We start from the raw sequence: 20484 nt of genomic DNA, 5'->3' as shown, positions 1-20484 counted from the left end.
ATAAACCAGTTTTATTTAAGAAAGGACTTGTATCGGTAAAGTTTCTGCGTAAATAATTTTTTTACGGAAAATTAACTAACGAACGGAGACGTAACAGTACTATACATAGGGGTGGAATTTGGACGGTGGCTAGAACACATTCGACCTTTATATTTGAGTACTTCAAATAAAAACATCTTTAATATCATTGAACTAATATTTCATTAATGTGCGGTTAGTTGGATATACTGTAGTGTAATCTTAAATTATTTACCGTATATTGTTGTAATACCGTGTATGTTGGATTAGTTTAAATTGAATATATTTTTTGAAATATTTTATATTGTTAACATTGGACTAATCTAAATTTAACCAGTTTAAAACAACAATGGCTCAAGTAACATACTATCTTTCTAAAGATATGTACCCTCCAAATTTATCAACAGCTGCCCAAAAACGTAGTTCAAGACTGACATCAAAGAAATTTTTGTTGAAGGGTTAGTATAATATTTTTTACACCTTGCACATCCTGTTGTTATTAAATATACAACTTTCTGGGTTTCAAGTACGTGTTGAATTTATTATAACATGGTCTACGGATCTTTAATGAATTATCAATAGATGTTGTTTTTTTTGTTCATACATGGTCCAATGGCTGATGGTGTGATTTATATACATACATATATATATATAATAGTGGCTAGTTATATAAATACTGTAGCAACTTCGTGGTGATTTGTAATGTTTTTAAATGTAGTCGACTTTATCTGAAAGCCCAACCACAGAAGCTGCTTCTGACTTGTGAAGAAGAAAATATGTCGGGGATGCCATTCATCAACTCATCTAGGATAGAAGAAGACAGTAGAAATGATTACAGAGTTGTTTTATTGGATAGGAATTGCTGAAGATGTGAAACATCTGGTAAATGTTACTTGACATAATTAAATTGTATTAAGACTGGAAACTTTTCCAAAATATCTTTCAACCACCCTTACATATGTTTACACATTTAACATTTTATGCATGATAAATTAAAAAGTACCTTTATTCACACAAAATACTGCTTTTTTAAACTGCTTAAAAGACAAAATTGTGCAATGTATACTTGTCATGTATGACCTGTCTCAACAGGTGATAACAATATCAATTCATCTCCTTGATTCATCATCCTATCACATTAAAGGCTTGTACTAAAAATTCATTTAGATTAAACACTGTGACAAGTGCCAGAGGTTTGAAATGTTGAAGACTGCTGCACTAGTCCTTCATCCTATCAAAGTAACTGGACAATGGGATATACTTGGTATTGAATTAATAGGGCCATTACCAATCACTCGTAAATGTCATTGCTACATTTTAACCTGTACAGTTTTCTTCACCAAATGTGTTGTTGCTGTCCCATTAACTGATAAGACAGCATCTGAAATTGATAGTCATCTAGTGGATATATTCTATAAGTGAGTCGGTTTGTGTATTGTTTGAAATATAACATGCACATTTGTAGTATATATTAATATTACTTTAAATTGTTCTAATAAATGTGGAATAAATTAAAAATATAAAATTCTAGTAATCCTCAAACTTCAGAATGAATTATCCTTTTATTTTCCTTTGATAGTTATGGAAATCCTGATCAAGTGTTGACAGACCAAGGGCGAGAGTTTGTGAATGAGGTATAGTTATTTATAATTTTATTTAATAATGTATTAATTATGGTCACTCAGAACTAGATTTTATAAGCTGAATTTTTGATTTAACTTGGTTATAAATGTTTGTAATTTTTTTATTAAAGGGCAAAAGCAATTAAAATAGACAAAGATGTTACAGAAATAAATAAATAATTTTTGTTAGTGTGTATACTTATATGTATCATATACGTATGTATGTTTTCAGATTGACCAATACATATTTCAAGTGTTGGGAATCAGGCATGCATTAACTTCTGTGTACCCCCCTCAGGCAAATAAATGGATTTGATGAAAGGTCAAATGGAATTATTAAAAGAGCATTCAGCAGACTGGTTGATGAATGACAGAACAATTGGGACAAATTCTTGACAATTGTGGTGAGTGGAATCAATACCAGTAAACATGAATCAACCAAATTTACCCTCATCTTTTTAACATTTCAGCATATGGCAAAGCTGGCAGTAGAAAAGCAGCTAGAAGAAGATATTGGTGTTCCTAAAGAACCAATACTCGAAGTTGGTATTATTATCTATGTAGAAGATAAAAATTATGTTACATGAAGAAGTATGTAACCCATACTGAACATTTACTGTAGCCCTATATTACGTCTTTAATAATATCTTATACATTTATACATGTCTTTCATTATGATGTTTATCTCACTTTGAACAGTTGTTTTTTGCTTTAAAAGGAATGGAATTAATCAACACCATCCACAAACTTGTAATGGACCACTCTAATGAAATACTGTCCTATTGTAACTGAACTCCTAAACATATTAGATATGTTAATTTCTGTTTGCGTAATGCATTTCTTGTATTTTTTTAAATATAGGTACAGCACTTGTGTGTATCAATAACTCTTGGTTATTTGTTCACAGGTTCTTGGTAACACTGAAAAAGTCCAAACGATGCAGAAGAAATACGAGAAAAGTAAGGAAAAAGGAGTTAAAGTGTTCCGGTTTCAACCTCATGACCTAGTACTTAGAAGAAACATGCTGAAACTGACCAAGAAAGGCCATAATCTGGAAAGTTCCTTATAAAATTGTTGAGATAACCAAGAAAGGAACAATGAAATTGAAGCATTTGGCCAGTGGAATGTTATTTAAAAACAATATTCCAGTCAAGCAATTAATACCATACTTGAATGAGATTTTTGTTTTTTTCCCACAACAACTATACAGTGAATTCTTATTTAAATGTAAAAGAAGCTTTTTACTTTGTTACAATTCATGAAAGTACTACACTTTATTCAGGTAAACTTGTATGACCTACTCCTGGGTCATATACCATTTCAACTACTTGCAATAAGTTTAATGAGCATTAGATGCATATTGTTTTATACACAAAAGAATAAAAAGTAAAAATTCCTTAACAGAAAATTGGAAAGGAGACTACAAATGAGGAAAGAGGAACTGGAAAAATCCCAATGGAAACTGAAGCCAAAGTAACTACTCTAAATGAAGATACCCAAGAAATGGACAATAAGGACAAAGGTGAAGCAATGGAAGTAGTCAAATTGCACATAGATATTAATACCATAGATGCTGAAATGGTAAGATTGGTGCACATGCAAAATGCTGTGAACAACCAATTATAACTTATGTATTAATACACTAATCGTAAACAGAAAAATTAAAGAAATACATAAAACAAATATATATAGGGAACTTATAGTTCAAGAGATGTTTTTATGTATTTTTTTTTCAATTATCAGTAGGAAAAAAAATTATTATAATAAAAATGTCATGCTAATGTGTTATGAATATTACATACAAATTACATTTATTGACAGAGAAAAAACACCAGAACTTTGTCTTGCTGAAAAAACTTGACTTTGTTCCTGTAACAAGTGGAGAAGGGGTAAGGAGGAATAATGAAGAAAGTGATACAGGTAAGTTATCAGGTGAGGAAGACCATTGCGTTATCACTAAAATATCTCATTGAGAACCTAAGAGTACAACATTAATGTGTAAACAAGTTAGTCCATGTACCAACTTGCATCAAATAACAAGTGTTTTGGACTCTCCCACAGCCTGGTTAAATGATGATATTATTAATCATTGCCAGTAACTATTGAATATTCAGTTTCCACATGTCGATGGTTTCCAGGATGTTTTCATATTCACATCAGAAATAACTAACCATTCAGCTGTTTATACACTAGCTGGTAAATTTATCCAGATTAATAACAATCACTGGATAACTCTGTCCAATATGAATTGTGTGAAAGGAACAATTTGTGTGTATGACAGCACAGAATGTAGTGCAGCAAATTTGCAGCTACAGAAGCAGATAGCCTGGCTTCTTCATGCTCAATTAAAATCGACTGTCATTGAACATGTAAGTATTCATAAACAGGTAGGTTTCTAATAACTGTTGTCTTTTTGCTGCTGCTGTAGCTACTTCCATATGTTATGGAACTCCACCACACAGCTGTATTTGGGACCAGTTGAAAATGTAGCAACACATGAAGACATGTTTTGTGAAGGATGACACCATTTACATTAATTAAGATAACAAGAGATAAGACACCAACATATAAGTTGCAAAGTATGCCAGTGTACCTTGTACGTAGACAGCCGTATTTTGCAAGTGATACTTCGATGGTACAGTATTCATGGTGCAAAGAGTGGTACCATTCAACACGTCGAAATGTGGAAAAGGAAGAAGTATTTAGAGACAAGAATATGTCTTTCAGTTGTTCTTAACGTTAAATTATGAAAATATATTTATATTTTGTGTTTAGTGTTATTTTATACATGTTAGTGTTCTTTTAAATGTGCTTCAGTGTTTTTATACTTGCTAGTGTTCTCTTAGAGGTGGCAGTGTTATTTTATACATGTAGCTTGTATATTAGTTATATGTTTGTGTTATTCTATATTACAGTGCTTTCTTTTATTGAATTCTTGAATAACTGGTAATAAGGTGCATTAAATCCTACAGATAGTGTTCATTGGGTTTTTGAATTGGTCATAGTGTTTTCAAACCTACAGATTTAACTGTGAGAAATAACAGCATCAGTACCGTAAGGGTCAAGAATGTTGGGAGGAGAGGATAGCTACAAGGGGAAAGGTGGAGGCCAATGTGACAACACATTTAAAACTTTAAGAGTTCTTTACTGAATACATTTCTAGAGTATTAAACAGAAATCGTAACACTGCCCCTTCCTTAGTATTGTTCGTCCCGAACAATAGCTACTTACATTAAACAAACAGATAATTAACAATAACTTAATTAAATGTACAGAATTTACATACACAAAATAAAAATTCAATAAATTCTTAATTTTATGGGACGTATCTTCTTCTGTACTGGTCTCCGTCTCATTGGCTTCTGCTTCACGTGGTGTTCATCTGCTCCATCAAGAAATGTCCTATTATCAGTAACAGTCACATCAGTGGTAGTAACTTCATCAAGGGCTTCACTGCTTCCCTTCTCAAAACAGGGTAGTTTCTTCTTCGACAGTGGCTTTTTCAGGTGACACGTCTTCAGCGGCATCTTTTGTTCCATTGTTCACCTCATCCCAGCTGAAATGTCCTGGACCGTGATAATGCCAAAGCCTGTTGGCATGCACCATCTTTGGCTTACCTCGCCGACCACATTTTATTCGGAAAGTCACGTCTGAGAGACAATCCACTATGTCATATGGGCCTTCCCATAGAGAAGACAACTTAGGAGACTTCCCTTTGGTCTGGTACAAAGCTGACTTCAGTAGATCTCTTATTATAACATAACTTCATCATAAGAATGTGTTCTAAAGAAATCAAATCCACAATTGCAATGGCTAAAGAAGTCTTCGGAAAGAACGACTAGCTGCTAACTAAACACTTTGAGAGAAAACTGAAGAGCAGAATAATAGAGAGTTATGGCTGGAGTAAGGCAACGTATGTATGCGAGACGTGGACAATGCGTAAGGAAGACATAAGAGAATGGAAGGTTTTGAAATGTGGATTTGCAGAAGAGTTATGAAAATAAGTTAGATGGAAAAAAAAAGGGAAAGAAGAGGTTCTACGTCAGGTGAGAAAATAATGTGGACCTATCCCATTAGCCATGAATAGGAAGAACATCTGGATTGGGCATATATTGAGAGGGAATGGCCTGATGAAGGAGGTGATCGAGGGAAGAGTCTTTGGGAGAAAATCGTGAAGCAGGAAAAGGATGATGATGTTAGAGGATGTCAAACAAGAAAGGACTTATAGACAGATGAAGAGAGAGCTAAATGGAAGGAAGAATTGTGCCTCAAACTTGTTTAAAGACAGAACACTTGACGCCGATGAAGAATGAAACAAAATTCTCTTCTGGGATGTGGAGTGATTTAAAAAATATCAAAAGGACTTATCACACACTTTTGAACATGTATATTGTCAGCATACCTCGCCATTCGATAGTTTATATCTTCTCTATTCAGACACTCTTAGGCCTATTTGTGTTTCATCCATCAAGAAACTCTCACAAGATGGGTCTAGACTAGAAGTAATTGAACTTCACAGTTCGTGACCATGGATCAGTACCAAACTGATTAGTACTACTAAACGAAACACAATTACAATTGGAAATTAAAGAGAATATATGCGTACGGTAAAAATGGACCTGCAACTTATATAAACGGTGTTTCGAAATATCTTTTTCTCACATAACGATATTGTATTTATACAGGAATTTCAAGAATACACGATATTAATACTACTAACTTATTCTTGTGAACTATTTAACCAACAAACTGTTGACAATACTAACAGGTAAACGAAAGGCCAAGCTTTTAACTCGATATGCTTAAAATCGTAGGTATTCTTTGAACTCAAACGTAGAATAGCATTGTGCTGTGTATTATTGTTTTTCATCATTTACTGAAGTCTTACTACCTACAACTCCTTATTTTAATAAGTCATAGTAATGAAATCCATTGCTTTAAATAAGACTTCAACCTTATTATCTAGCTTAGTTCTAAGTCACTGAAAGGAAAATATTCTTTATATTATTAACCACACTACAGTTATTTGACACTAATCTCAGTTATGGAATGCACCATGGGAAGGACTTTTATCGTGTTCATTAGCCAGTAGGGAACTTGAGGTTTCTGAATATAAGTGATGTTAATACATGCTTTCTTTAATGATACTGATAATAATATAAAAGATTAAATTCCCAAAATTGCCATATTCGAAATATAACAGAGACAAACTAGAGGGTCACTCAATAGAGCACATACCTCCGCCAAGCAGCGTTGATCATATTCTGCCCTTAAAAAAATACAAAAATGTGTCTGTGGACCACTTTTGTCAGGACAATGAGGAATAATATTCTACATAAATCCACCAAGTTTCATCAAAATCAGATCATTTTTGACTGAGTTACAGAGCAAAAATTGTGTGAAAAATCATTCTTAAGAGATAAGGATTTGTTTTTTCGTAATCTTGGCACTCCAAATACTAATCACTTCTAAGTTGGGTAACAGTTCAAATGTATACCAACTTTCATCCAAATCCATTTAGCCGTTTGCAAGAAATCTTGCTGACAAACAAACACACACACGGGTGTGTGTGTGTGTGTGTGTGTGAAAACAATCTCCGTCGCATTCGTTGGCTGACGTAATAAGATTATATTGACGCACAGATCATAATGTAAGTGAAAGAAATTAAGAATTACTCGAGTCTGTGATTATTCAAGTTAAATAAATCCTGGGGCAATAAGTTTAAAGAATTTACCAAGTAAACGAACTTAAAAACTAGAACTTTACATCTGGTAAATGAAAGTAGATGTATGGGTAGGATGTATAAAAGATAATAAAAAAAGAAGACAAATTGAATTTTAAGCAGCAGCAGAAACTTTATTTGATAATGTACAGAAAAACAACAACATCAATTTTGCTAAAGATGCTCTGTCTTGTTTTATCCATCAAAAGTGAAATGGTTGTTTTGATCTTATGTATTCATTTCATAAAACACCAATAAGCTTATCCACAAGGTACATAGATTCTACCAAAATGACAACAGATGTTGAGTTTTGAGAACTTTGAACTGATACAGAAGTACAAAAACACAAGTTTGAAGCTCCCTCTTCGTTTCATGTACAGATTATCAAACCAGGTATGTACATTCTTCCACTTATTAACCAGCTTCTTTTGCTCCAGACAATAACACTCCACTTGCTATTCAATATACACTTTACTACTCCACAATACTATCACAGTTTTTGTTGCTGAAAACAATGGTAAATATTCCAGTACACTCAGTGAGAACACTGACTGTGAATGAAATTTAACACAAATGCCATCCACATATTTACTCACGTTGCTATAAACACAGAATTGTAGATACACATTAATTTTTTTATAAGAAAACTTTTTTGAACAAGCTTTCTACAGGATTCTAAGAATACAATTCTTCTAGTATGATTCACAAATCGTCATGGAACAGTAATAATCCCAACTGTTGCTTCACACTAGCACAGCAATGTAAACTCAAGTTTATAACCCCTTACTAATGTATTTAATAAAGGTCAAAGAGCACAGTAGAGGCAGATTACCTCATAAAGCCACTTACCAAGTCAAAAGTTCAAATACTTGCGAGAGTGATTTCTATTTTCCTGCAAATTTTAAATAATTCCACAACAAACCTTAGATATGGAGAATGAATGTAAAAAGTGTTTAGATTGCATATATAAAAAAAGATACTTAAATTCAGTGTATCATGAACTGAAACATGTGATTAAAGTAATATCATTGTAACAGATAGACTCTATGCTAAAGTTACATGTATAGAGGATATTAAGTGTGTGTTTATAGAATGATAACATCATGAATATTACAGGAAGGAATTAAGTATCTTTGATGATATAATGTCAGTAAGTTGGTTACATAAATTACAAACACTAACACTGTATGTACTGAGGATGTAGCAAAGTGTTTCAAATTGACTTTGTGATGAGTTTTACAGCAAAGGTGCAAGTTCTATGTATCACAATGTGTTTATAATGATTATGTCATCGGTATGACAGACACTACATAACTGATGCTTAGAATGAACATACAAATGACTTTCTGGGACAAGTCTTTAGAAGGAACAGGGATGTTTTGAAATGTTTTCAATGACTGTGTTAAACATTGTAGATAGGTTCCAGGCAGAATATATTTAGAATAACTGTAAAGTACTGTATAGACAGGAACCTTCTGGATGATTAGATCAGCAGAATTATAGATAGTTTAATTAGAAAAGTATCACAAACATTGTAAAATATGTGTAGAATGATTATGTCAAGGATATTACATATAATTTGTGTAGAATAAATAAGAGAAGTTGGGTAATTTTACAGTTTAATATATCATGTTTGTTAGTGTGGTTCTTTACAATGACCATACTGGTGGTGTGCTAGCTGTTAAGACTTGAGATTAAATTATGGGTTAAAAAAAATGTAGCCAGCTAAAATGTTTTAGATATGTTACAGTTCCAATGAAACATCCTGCAAACTGATTTTTCATTATATATCATAACAGTAAGATCCACAAGCATGTATTAAATTAAAAAAATGATTTTGTAACCATTAATGCAGGCTAATTTGATCAATCCAATCTACACAGCTACAGATCAGTTCTAAGTGTCAAATTGATTTTACAAATACACTCATCAACAACTTGTGTTAACAGCTTTGTTAACATTTATGATGCTTTGTTTTTCTATTTAAGCCGAGTAATTATAGAAAATGGAAATTTTCATGCTATACTTTTCCTGTTACAATTCTTTAAACACTAGCTAAACAAAAATAAACTAATCCTGTGAATTTTTTAAAACCATCATACTATGATCTAGAAGTTAAAAAAAATTTTATTCTCAGTTTTCATATTTCTTCACATTATTATCTTAGCAAAAATGACAAATTTTTAGAATTTAGAATTTTAAATACAAACTGGCTTAGCTGTGGTAATAAATGATTTAAAAAATATAATTGCATATAAATTGTCTTTCAAATGATATTACCAAATACATAACCAGAAGGTGATAATACACATCACTGCAATCAGTCTGACTATTACTTAAATGTCTTGCTGGTAAAACTATATTACACTGTTTGAACAGAAGTGCATTGTCTACTCCATATCACTCTCAGCCAGTATTGTACTTTTGACGTTACACAAAATTTAATCAGTTAAATTTCATATATATATATATATGATGTTTCCTGTCACTGTGACGTGACAGATACACAGTCTACTAGTGGTCCAGATTCAAGGCTGTCATCTTCATCACTTTCACTGTCTGGAGAAGTATTATCCTGGACATCTGCCTCACCCTCACTCAAAGCCACCCGTGCATAGTCGTCAGTGTCAATGGACTTGCAGAAATGAATGGCATATTTCAGCTTTTCCTGTAATACAATCTTGCTAGAGTAGCGGGGCATCTTGAGGAGGAAGAAGCAAGTGTAGCTTTCAGGCAGAAAGTGATCTGGTGGGCTGTACTTATCTAGGACCTGCATAAACACTTCATTTAACATTTTATAACCTTCAACATAAACACAACATTATAAATGAAATTAATATAAAACAATTACAGTTATGATTGTTTGGAGAAATCGAAATAAAAGAATGCCATAAAGTTATAAAATCAAACTCTATGAGCATTTCAAAATCAAAAACACCAAACTTCAGCCAAAGCTTTTCTTGTTAACAACTAAGTTGATGTACTTGCATAAGGGGTACAGAGAGATGTTAGGAACAAAATTAAAATATTGCCAAATGCAAGTAAACAAACACATTTCAGTAAACTTTTATTAAAAATAAAATGTGGTTGTGTTTGGCAAGTTAATCAAATTTATCGTTCAAAAGAAAGATTTCATTTAGTAACTTTTTGGTTCTGTTTAAAGCTAAAGGCCACCTAAATTAAATGTAAATCATACAACATCTAAAAATTTAATTTAGTCAAGGCTTATAAAAAAATAATTAAAATGAAAAAAACGTCAAAGCAAATACACCAATACTATATGGGGTTTTTGTTGTTTAATTCCAACACAGAATATAAGTATCAGAAGTTTCGCACTTTAGAAGTTCCATAATGTGAAAAAAAATATAATGCAGTTTTATCAGGTATACTCTGCCAAATGAACCTTAAACTATATAAATTATTAGAACTTATTTTTTAACATCAAGCATCTAGTTAAACAATATATACATTCACTTGGAGAGAAGGTTAAACATTTAGCACACCACTATATTTGCTATGCCAGGCAGAAAATGGCTTGAAATAAACGACAGCCGTTTTTTTTAGTATGACTGAAATCTGTCACATATGTTCAGAAATATAACCTTTATACATTATTGAAGTATAGTAAAAATAACAGAAGAGTCAATAACAAAAAAGATCCAATTATAAACTTACTCGTAAGACTGAAGTATGCTTCATATGTAAATTTCATATCAGAAACTTGAAATATGTTTAAACTATAATTTGTACGTGTTAAAAAACATATAAGGAATTTGTTTTTCCTAACTGTTTTTAAAAAGTGTGAAGTTTCACTAATAACTATAAAATACCTGGATGAACCAGTTTCATAAAAAAACAACAACTTATAAATAAACTTATACTATTCAAATACCACAAGATACGAGAAATTTGACTTTTCTTAATTTTTTTGTAATGTAATTACAAACATTTAATAAATCATTAAAGGTGCTGTATAATAAATAACAAGAACATAGCAAACCTGAAGAACAAAGTCACGGCCTCGGAAATCTGCAATAGTACGTGGTAAACGGGTCCTGCCCCATACAAATCTCAAAAACAAAGATCTTTCAGTGTTGCTGAATTCTTCCATTACTTCCCAAAACCAATGAACAAGCTGAGAATCAGATTCTACCCCTTTATAAGTAGCCACAGCTTTTAGCAAGTGGATAGGAATGTCAGGGTTACCACATACCTGAAATAATACATGTAAAGCTTTTATATTTAAGAAAAACTTGTTTTTATTTCTTTAAAGAAGTAAAAGCACCAAGTTTATGACCTTAAAAAGCTGTTTAACCTTTCAAGATTTTGTAAAGAGTATTAAACAGTACTTTTTATGATTTGTCTATTTATCATTTATTGGTTGCTCTATTACTCAATTTTTGTTATTTTCTATAGAGTAAGCACCTGCACTTCATAAATTATAGTTGTAAATGCTGAAAATTTGTTTTTTAATCATTACTTTCATGACTTCATTTGACTTATTACTTCTTATAAAGAATCATGATTTTCACTGAGTTTAAATAACACTTTAATAATTAATTACTGTGGGAGCTTCTTAAATATACACATGGGACGTAACAGAATTTTGAAAACATATAAAGCCCACATATTAAACAGTCTATAAGCAAAAATTGCACACCGGTATTATTTCAGTCCAGATTTTAAACTGTAAAAGTATAACTGAAAATTATCATTTTCAAACTCATCATGAGAAAACAAGAATACCACTGAAGGCTTGGAAAGACATACCATAGTTTCCAGTTCATAGCCGGTGAAGAGGGATAGCAATGGGACTGGAATAATACGAGCCATACCCTCTCGAACTGCAGCCACTTGTTCATCAAATTCATTAAGCCTTAATTGTGAAAAAAATAAATAAAATATGAAATCTTCTATTTCTTTTAAATTTTTCTGTTCTAACAGTTACAACTACAGATCATATACTTTACATATAGATATTTTTTTTTTCTAAATTACCTTTGCTCTTGAAAATCTGTTCATTTAATAAGAATAAGACTGACTGTGATATGTCCTTCTGTTTTTCTTTGAACCCAGTAAGCTACTGATTTGACAAAAACAGAAAATACCAACTCTAATACACTGGATGATGAAGCTACATTTATTTTTATGAATTATATACATTTTTTTCTTCATCAGTATTCTTAGGATTAATCTATATGTTTACAATGTAAGAAAGAGCCAGAAATAGAGTATTTCTTCGGGTGGTATGAAGCAAGATACCAAGTCTACGATTCCATCAATCAAAACTCTCAGTGCCTTACACCACATACATAAAACCTAGTTGGTAAACAAATAGCAATATGAATTAGAAACTCTTATAACAAAGTGTTACAATGTCATATCACTGCTGCATGGAATCCAACTAGTCCAATTAAAATATAACAAAGAGAAAACAAAAAATCCCTGCTTGTCTTTTTTTCACAAGTTTCAATATCTTAAAACAATAAGGAATGAGAAGATTTTGTTATGAGAGTTTAAAGAATTTCTTTCATAATCTAAAAAAGTTTAAACAATGAATATTATATAAAAACTACAGATAGAATGGAATAAAGTTAATACTAAATTATCACTGAAGACATTAATTGGGAAGAAATAAACTTAAAACAAATAAAAGGCTAAAATTTAATTATAAAGACAATGACTCTTATTGATATGATTATAAATTTAGTAAAGATTGTAAAACAACTCTTTAACTCGTTATTAAAGCCTCTTCGAAATTTTAAGAATACAGATTTATCTGTATCAACTGTGGTTTCAAGGGGAAATTAAGTTTAATAAAGAAATAGTTCACATCCCCATGCAACTTGCTTTGTCTTCATACAGTATAGATGCATAAAACGCATCAAGTTATGACTTAAATACTGCATAAATATACATACACACATTAAAAGAAAGGAGGGAGCTTACCTGTAATTAAGAGCAAGACGCACAAACTCAGCTCGATTTTCCTCAGTAATATGGTGGTATTTAGAGCTAAGGGAAACCTCCTGGCCTGAAGAACTGTGGGTACTAAATGGCATGTCTAGCTTTTGAAAGGCATCAGATTCCATGTCTCGTATACACATTAACCCTGTAGGTAAACCACATTACTTTTTTTATACATACGAAATTTTGATGACTTGAAATACTGACTTTCATTACATAAACACACTTTTTAACTACTTAAACTTTTTATAACAAAAAACTACTGAGTAATCATTCAAGCAAATAATAAAGCTGGCCTCTCATACATTATTAAACAAAGGTAGCTTTTAATTTATTTCTGACGTCACCACAATGTTAATTTTTACCTGGAATATAATCTCTGTCCATCTCAGTAAGATCTGCAGGGGTCAGTTGTTGTCCAGCTAGCAACTTCCAAACTGGTTCAGCAAGATTGAGGCTCAAAGGACTTCCTGTTCTGATAGCAATTCCCATCAGCATACCTGTTCAAAGTTTAAGTGTAATTATACAAGAAGTAAAATCTGAGATTAAAGCATAAGTATGAGGATTCAAATATCCCACTTTCTCACATTTATAATTCATATCCTTTTTATCATTGACATCTGATCAAGGTAACATAACTAATTTAATATACCATTCTTATTTAATTAGATTAGAACACAATAATTCATCAGTTGAGTGCCCTCATTGTTATCAATATTTTTGTTCATACATCCAGTAAATATTTCCGGAAGTTTGGCCTGCTTAGAAGATTTAGGTTATTTCTAAATCGTAAGATAAATGCAAAAAACAAAACACAGACAAAAAATCCATATACTAAATATCTTAATGAGTACTGTTAACAAAAATAAAGAACTCAACTTACAAACATACAAAAACTAGTTGTTTGCTTCATGCTCTATTTATTGCTGGTGATACAACAAGCTAAGTGGTTCAGTTAGCATTAGGTAGATGCCAATAATTTATATATAGTTTTAACTCTGGATGTTCTCATAAAACATCAGCCTTCATTACAAGAGAAATTTGGAAATTCCTAACTTATTAGCTTGCTCCAACACTCTGCATTTCCCTCGTTCCTTTTCTTAACAAACTACTTGAAAGTTATCATATCGGATCAGAAATTAATGCTGCATCACGAACAAAAAACAAATAAACAAAAAACTATTTCTTTATTCTCATGAAATTATTATAAGCAAAATTACCAAAAAAAAGAAAAAGAACATTTGTCTCAGAATTAAATAATTTGAAAGTTGAAGAATATGGTCTGGCATAATTAATAAATGCATCACATCAAATACTGGTGATTGTCTAATTTAGTTAGTTCTAACAATAAGTTGCTTCTACTAAATTATCTTTAGCTGAAATGTACATATTGGCCAACAAAGCTATTCTATAATGAAATGAGAATAGCAGGTTTAGTAAAAAGCAAGTCTTTTATACCTAATTTACTGTTGGCAAATAGCAAGCCTCTCGTACCTTGTGTATTATCAACCAAAAGCAAGCCTCTTATACCCAATTTACTGCTAGCCAACAGCAAGTCTCATGTACGTTCTGTTCTTTAGCCAACAGCAAGCCTCTTATATCTTATTTAATGTTAGCCAATAGCAAGCCTCTTGTAACTCAAATACTATTAGCCAATAGCAAACGTCTTGTAACTCATATACTATTAGCCAATAGCAAGCGTCTTGTACCTTCTATACTATTAGTCAATAGCAGGCCTATTGTACTTTGTGTACTGTTTGCCAATATCAAGCCCTTTGTTCCTTGTAATAATATAAATAAATGACCTTATAAACAACCAAATTGTCATCTTTCTTTAATTGGACACTCAATGTTTTGCTTTACAGATTGTTCAGGAGCATTCCACTAAAACACAAACTGTAACTGACGGAAAATTCAAAGAAGCTCATCAAACAACTAAGACGACAGATGTATACGAAGAAAGGATGGCATCTATAATTTTTATTATTATTATTTACTTTTATTTTTTGCACCCTATCTTTTTGTTATTTCAATCTGTAACTTGGATAGTACTTTTGTTTACTACAGGTAACATTTCATTATTGCAACAATACTTTTCTTTCAACAATAAAGCTTTACTACTTAATATGTCAAATACACCCTGTAGAAATGCATGCTATAGTTTTGATTATAATTTACTATTCAAATCATTTAAAGCCGTAAGCAAAACGTTGTGTGTCCAATTAAGGAAAAATAACATTAATATGTCTTCTATACACCAATATGCAATAAAGAAATTAAATAATGACCTTTATGTACTTTTAGCTGATGGCAAGCCTCTTATACTTTATGTACTGAAATATATTCAAATTAATCACATTAAGCGACATTTTGTTTAATTAACTGACTTGTGCCATTACTAATCTGCAGCTAAATGTGTGTTTAGCTCACCTACTGTTTTATGTACAGTCACAAGAATCAGTAACTACCCTCAAAGATTTATACTGATGAAACTGAAAAATGTGAAATGTTAGTATATAAACCACATTTAAACCTATACAGTTGCTTCATTATCCTAATTTTAGCTACTTAAAATTCAGTAACAACACTTTATGCAAGCTTGTCATTTTACCCAGTTTAATACAGACACTGTGATGTAATTCTCATTTTTAGGTTAGATTAGCTTTTATGAACACAGTAGGTACAATAAAGTTGATATCAGTTCAGAGCTGTAACACACAAGCTTATAAAAAAAAACATTTTTTCACAGCTTTACCAAAATGTACAATTCCAAAGTTATCAAGCTTGTAAAAATTGTAAATTATACAAAAACTTTAAACCTAACATTACTGTTGTCAGTCATACCAGATATGCAGTTATCTTTCACTAGCCAGGTTTTATTTATGCATATTTTAAGTTTGAACTTACCAAATGCCTTCTTTAATAAAACAAGACAAGCACATCTACCCTTGTTCTTGCAAATGATGTACTTTATTTTTTCTAATTGTCCACTTATTTGATAAAAACTCTTTCTAACTTACCCAAAAATTTATACATGTTCAGGTGAAGAGAAGACTGAGCTGTAGGATTAAAAACAAAACAATCTCGATTTGTTCCCGCTTCATCCCGACCATTTGGTGTTAGGATAAGTAATGGCAAGGACCCGTTCTGGAGTTCATCACACATTTCTGCTATTGACTCACTATAGCCACCTCCACAGTCATCAACACTCTCACCTGCAGAAAAACCACAATGTTCAGAAACACACTAAATAATTCAAAATATTCCAAAGAAGTGGTATTGCTGTTGTTGTTCTAGTTTTTAAATAACTTATAACTAAACTCATCTGAAGTCTTAATAACAAGAGTAACTCACCCATAAATTTAACCTTCCATACACGATGGGGTAATAATAGACTTTCTTGTGTGAAGAGTGGGACCTTCTCTACTAGCTGACCAAAAACTGACTTAGTCCCATCTGGTCCCGCAAGTCGGCCTTTCGAGCGTGATCGCTTTACCTAGAACATACATTGTTCAGCAAATGGCATAATTTTGTTTTTTTATGTTAAATTCTTTTTTTTATTTCCTGTAGATAAAACATACATTACATAAACAAACATATACCATAGAGTAATTATTGGTTATTAATTTCAACTACACTAAAACATAAATAATAACAAGACTGGATTATACAAAGTTGTAATTAAACAGTACACAAAAGATTTGATTAAATAGTTAGTAAAAATAAAACAAATAACAGTATAAAACTTATCTACACATACAATCATTTATTGTTTAACCTTGGATCATCCATTCTAGGTACATGTAACTATAAATATACCAAACAGCACTGAAACTGTGTACAATAGTATGACTTTCAAATACGTTTTAACACATTTACTCTTCTCATTTAAACAGAAAATTACATTAGCAGTGACTATGCTCTACTAATATTCTTTCTCAAAAAGTTTTAACACACAAAAAATATTCTGAGTTTGATACAGACAAACTCTAGGTTGACTTTAAAAACTTTTAATTCCTAGTTCAGTCAACAAAAAAGGTACTGCTTTAGCTTTCAAGGTAGGTTTAACAAAAAATTCTTAAACCATAATTTTTACTTAGTTTGTAAGAAAACTGTATTTTGATAATGTTATTATACTTTAATACTTTATTTTTAAATCTTTTCTATAATTTTAATAATTTGATTTAAGGATCATAAACTTCAGAAACAATACTTTAGAAATCACAAATTAAATATTTTGTGAATAAACTTCTTAGTTAAGTAATGATAGTATGATTGTGGAAAATGGATCTCAACTGTTGTCATGGTAAATAGCCTATACAGTCACCTAAAAAGGGTATCCAGGTTTTTCCAACTTCTGTGCTAGATTGACTATGTTATCAGTTAATTGGAAGTAGAAGGTTTCTTTTATCTATATTTTTCTTGTTGTTGCTGTTCATGTCCCATTACTGTATTTTAATTGACAATATAGTTTTCTCCAGCAAGAAGGACTATAGCAGATAGATCAATATTACAAAATTGTGTATGTCTGTTGTACTTTTGAATTATAACTCTCATTTCTCCAGTATATTAGAGGACACACACATAATGGATGTTGTAAATGGTGTTTTTTGTTCTGCATTGGATCTTTAGGTGGTTTGGTGTACACTAACAGTAGTCATTTTGTGGTTTCTGAATACTATACTAAATTTATATTGTGTGTATGTTTACAGAGAGAGGTCTCTGACATAGAGAAAAATGTGTCAGTAACTTTCTTCCTCTTTATTCTTGGTCTTCATCTTCTTTATAAAGTGTTCCAGTTTACAGAGAGAAGTCTCTGACATAGAGAAAAATGTGTCAGTAACTTTCTTCCTCTTTATTCTTGGTCTTCATCTTCTTTATAAAGTGTTCCAGTTATCACAGAACAATCCATGAGTATAACAAATATACAAGACTTAGTAATACCAAACTATCTGCAATATATACCTCATCATACCAGAGAAGACTATAAAATAAATTGAAATAATGAGATATGAACAAGACAGAAATAAAATAAAGATAAAAGAAACCTAGTACATACATCCAACACACACAGTCAACCTAATATATAAAAAATAAAAATAATAAAAGTATAAAATTGTATAAATACAGTTAATCGTGGTAAATAAACTAAATCAAAAAAAGAAAGGAAATGTAGAATAAAAATACAGGCAACAATGTAAGTCAGCAAAACTTGGATACCTTTTAGGAAGACATTCAAATAGTTAGTTGTTTCAAGTCCTAATGTGGGATGATCCCAGTCAAGTGGTTAACACAACAGATTTTCTATCTAGAAGACTCAATATCAAATCCTGCCACCAACATAGAAATAGTCTTTCAAAGGACTTTGCTGAAGATGGCAGTAGTTTAGCAGCCATAATGTACAATAAAAACTAGTTAGTAATTAGTATCTGGTAATAAAAAACTTAACTAACTAATAATTAGATTTGAGTAATTGTATAGGATACTAATCATGACAGAGATAAAGTTAATATACTATTATTATGAATTATATATATTGTATGTTTAAAATATCCCTTTTTTCACTTATATATTCATATCCTAAAGAATAACAAATGGTAAAACTAGTTAAAGATACAAGTTCAGTCACATTAAGATTTTGTGTTGGTTGTGCTTTTTGATGTTAACTCTTAAACATATGATATACAAGGGACACAAGAATACAAGATGCTATAGATCTAATTTAATAATTTCAAATATTGAAAAAAAAAATATGTACAACATTCTTGAGATATTTATGTCAGCAAGCGAGAGCTTATAACACTGCCTTTTTTTTTAGGATAATTGGTTATCTCTAACACCAATACTTTAACTGAATAGTGTTTGTCAATATATGCAAAATTAGATTTTAACATTTCTTCTTCTATAAAACTCAACTTCATAGAATCATTTTATTTTATTTTCTATTTTACTTTTCCATCAGAAAATCGCAAGCTGCTGAAGCTACTTATGTACTTTTTACCTGAATCCTGTTAAGTTCAATCACAGGACCATGCTGTCTCTCCCTCACCATAGTGGCCTGTACAACTTTACGGAATACGCTTTCCTGTAAAGATTTAATTGTATACATATACACAGTTGATGGATATTAACTAAATTTATTCAAATACACAACATATATCTATTCATGATCATATTGAAAGATACAATCAGAAAAACATAGTAAATGAAATTGGTATATTTATTGACATAAAATAATGTTGAGCACAGACAGATTTTTGTTAGTCATGATACTAATCAACCTTAATTGATAATAATAAATCACAATGCCAATATTTCAATTACTTGGATTTTGACTAATTGATTATTTTTGTAACTTCAAATTAACCATAATTTTGATTAGTTGATTATATTTGTGACATTAATTGATTTAATAATAATTTTGATTAGTTGATTATATTTGTGACATTAATTGATTTAATAATAATTTTGATTAGTTGATTATTTTTTTGTGATATTAATTGATTTAGCCATAATTTTGATTACTTGATGTATTTACAATTTTGATTAATCAGGTATTTTACCTGACATTAATCAATGTCATCAATGCTCATAGGATATCAAATAATTGAGTTAATCACCCAGCTCTAATAAAAGTGTGTAAGCTAGGATGTACAAAAATAAATTACAAAATTATGTGTGAAAATTATCTGTGTGTGTGTGTGTGTGTTTGTGTGTTTATATACACACACAAATACACACATGCATTTCATTCCTAAATCAAAGATGTAGGAATTAGTGAAATGAGTTTAATTATTCAGTGCCTTTAATATCAGTAACTTGTTTAGAAGTTGCTGTTTGTTATTTCACTACTAAGTAATTTACACAAGGACTTTTAGGATGTGTATCTTCCTTCAACAAAGATGTTAAATCAAGACCAACCTGTTTATCCAGTATTTAATAACAACTACGACTATCAGCTACTGAGATCCTATGTGCTTACAAGAATCCTGCTTATCAAAATAAACTGAACTTAAAAAAAAAAACGATCTATACAAGTATATAAAATTTTAATAAAAAAAAACAGACACTTTTGTCAGTTTTAGGGTTACACAAAGTTTGCAGCTAAAGTAGTAGAAGTAGTTTGAATCCATTATTTTAAATCTTATAATAATG

The 20484-nt window shown here is 31.0% G+C and overlaps 1 protein-coding gene across 4 annotated transcripts in view; it reads right to left on the bottom strand.

Annotated features, from left to right (window-relative positions):
* Positions 1-7470: 7470 nt before the first annotated feature.
* Positions 7471-20484, bottom strand: part of LOC106461435 (E3 ubiquitin-protein ligase HERC2-like) — a 295564-nt gene continuing 282550 nt past the window's right edge. For all 4 annotated transcript variants that reach the window (XM_022388408.1, XM_013921254.2, XM_022388410.1 and 1 more), the window contains exons 75-82: positions 19331-19414; positions 16684-16825; positions 16350-16544; positions 13695-13829; positions 13312-13474; positions 12133-12238; positions 11363-11575; positions 7471-10132 (exon numbers count right to left, since the gene is read on the bottom strand). In XM_022388408.1, coding sequence (XP_022244116.1) covers positions 9848-10132; positions 11363-11575; positions 12133-12238; positions 13312-13474; positions 13695-13829; positions 16350-16544; positions 16684-16825; positions 19331-19414 — 1323 coding nt within the window. In that variant the 3' untranslated portion in view covers positions 7471-9847. The remainder of the gene's footprint in view (positions 10133-11362; positions 11576-12132; positions 12239-13311; positions 13475-13694; positions 13830-16349; positions 16545-16683; positions 16826-19330; positions 19415-20484) is intronic.

This window comes from Limulus polyphemus, unplaced genomic scaffold, assembly GCF_000517525.1.
Source record: "Limulus polyphemus unplaced genomic scaffold, Limulus_polyphemus-2.1.2 Scaffold959, whole genome shotgun sequence".
NCBI classification, from domain to species: domain Eukaryota; kingdom Metazoa; phylum Arthropoda; class Merostomata; order Xiphosura; family Limulidae; genus Limulus; species Limulus polyphemus.
The sequence above is the reverse complement of the archived record's forward strand: the minus strand, read 5'-3'. Positions and strand labels throughout refer to the sequence as shown.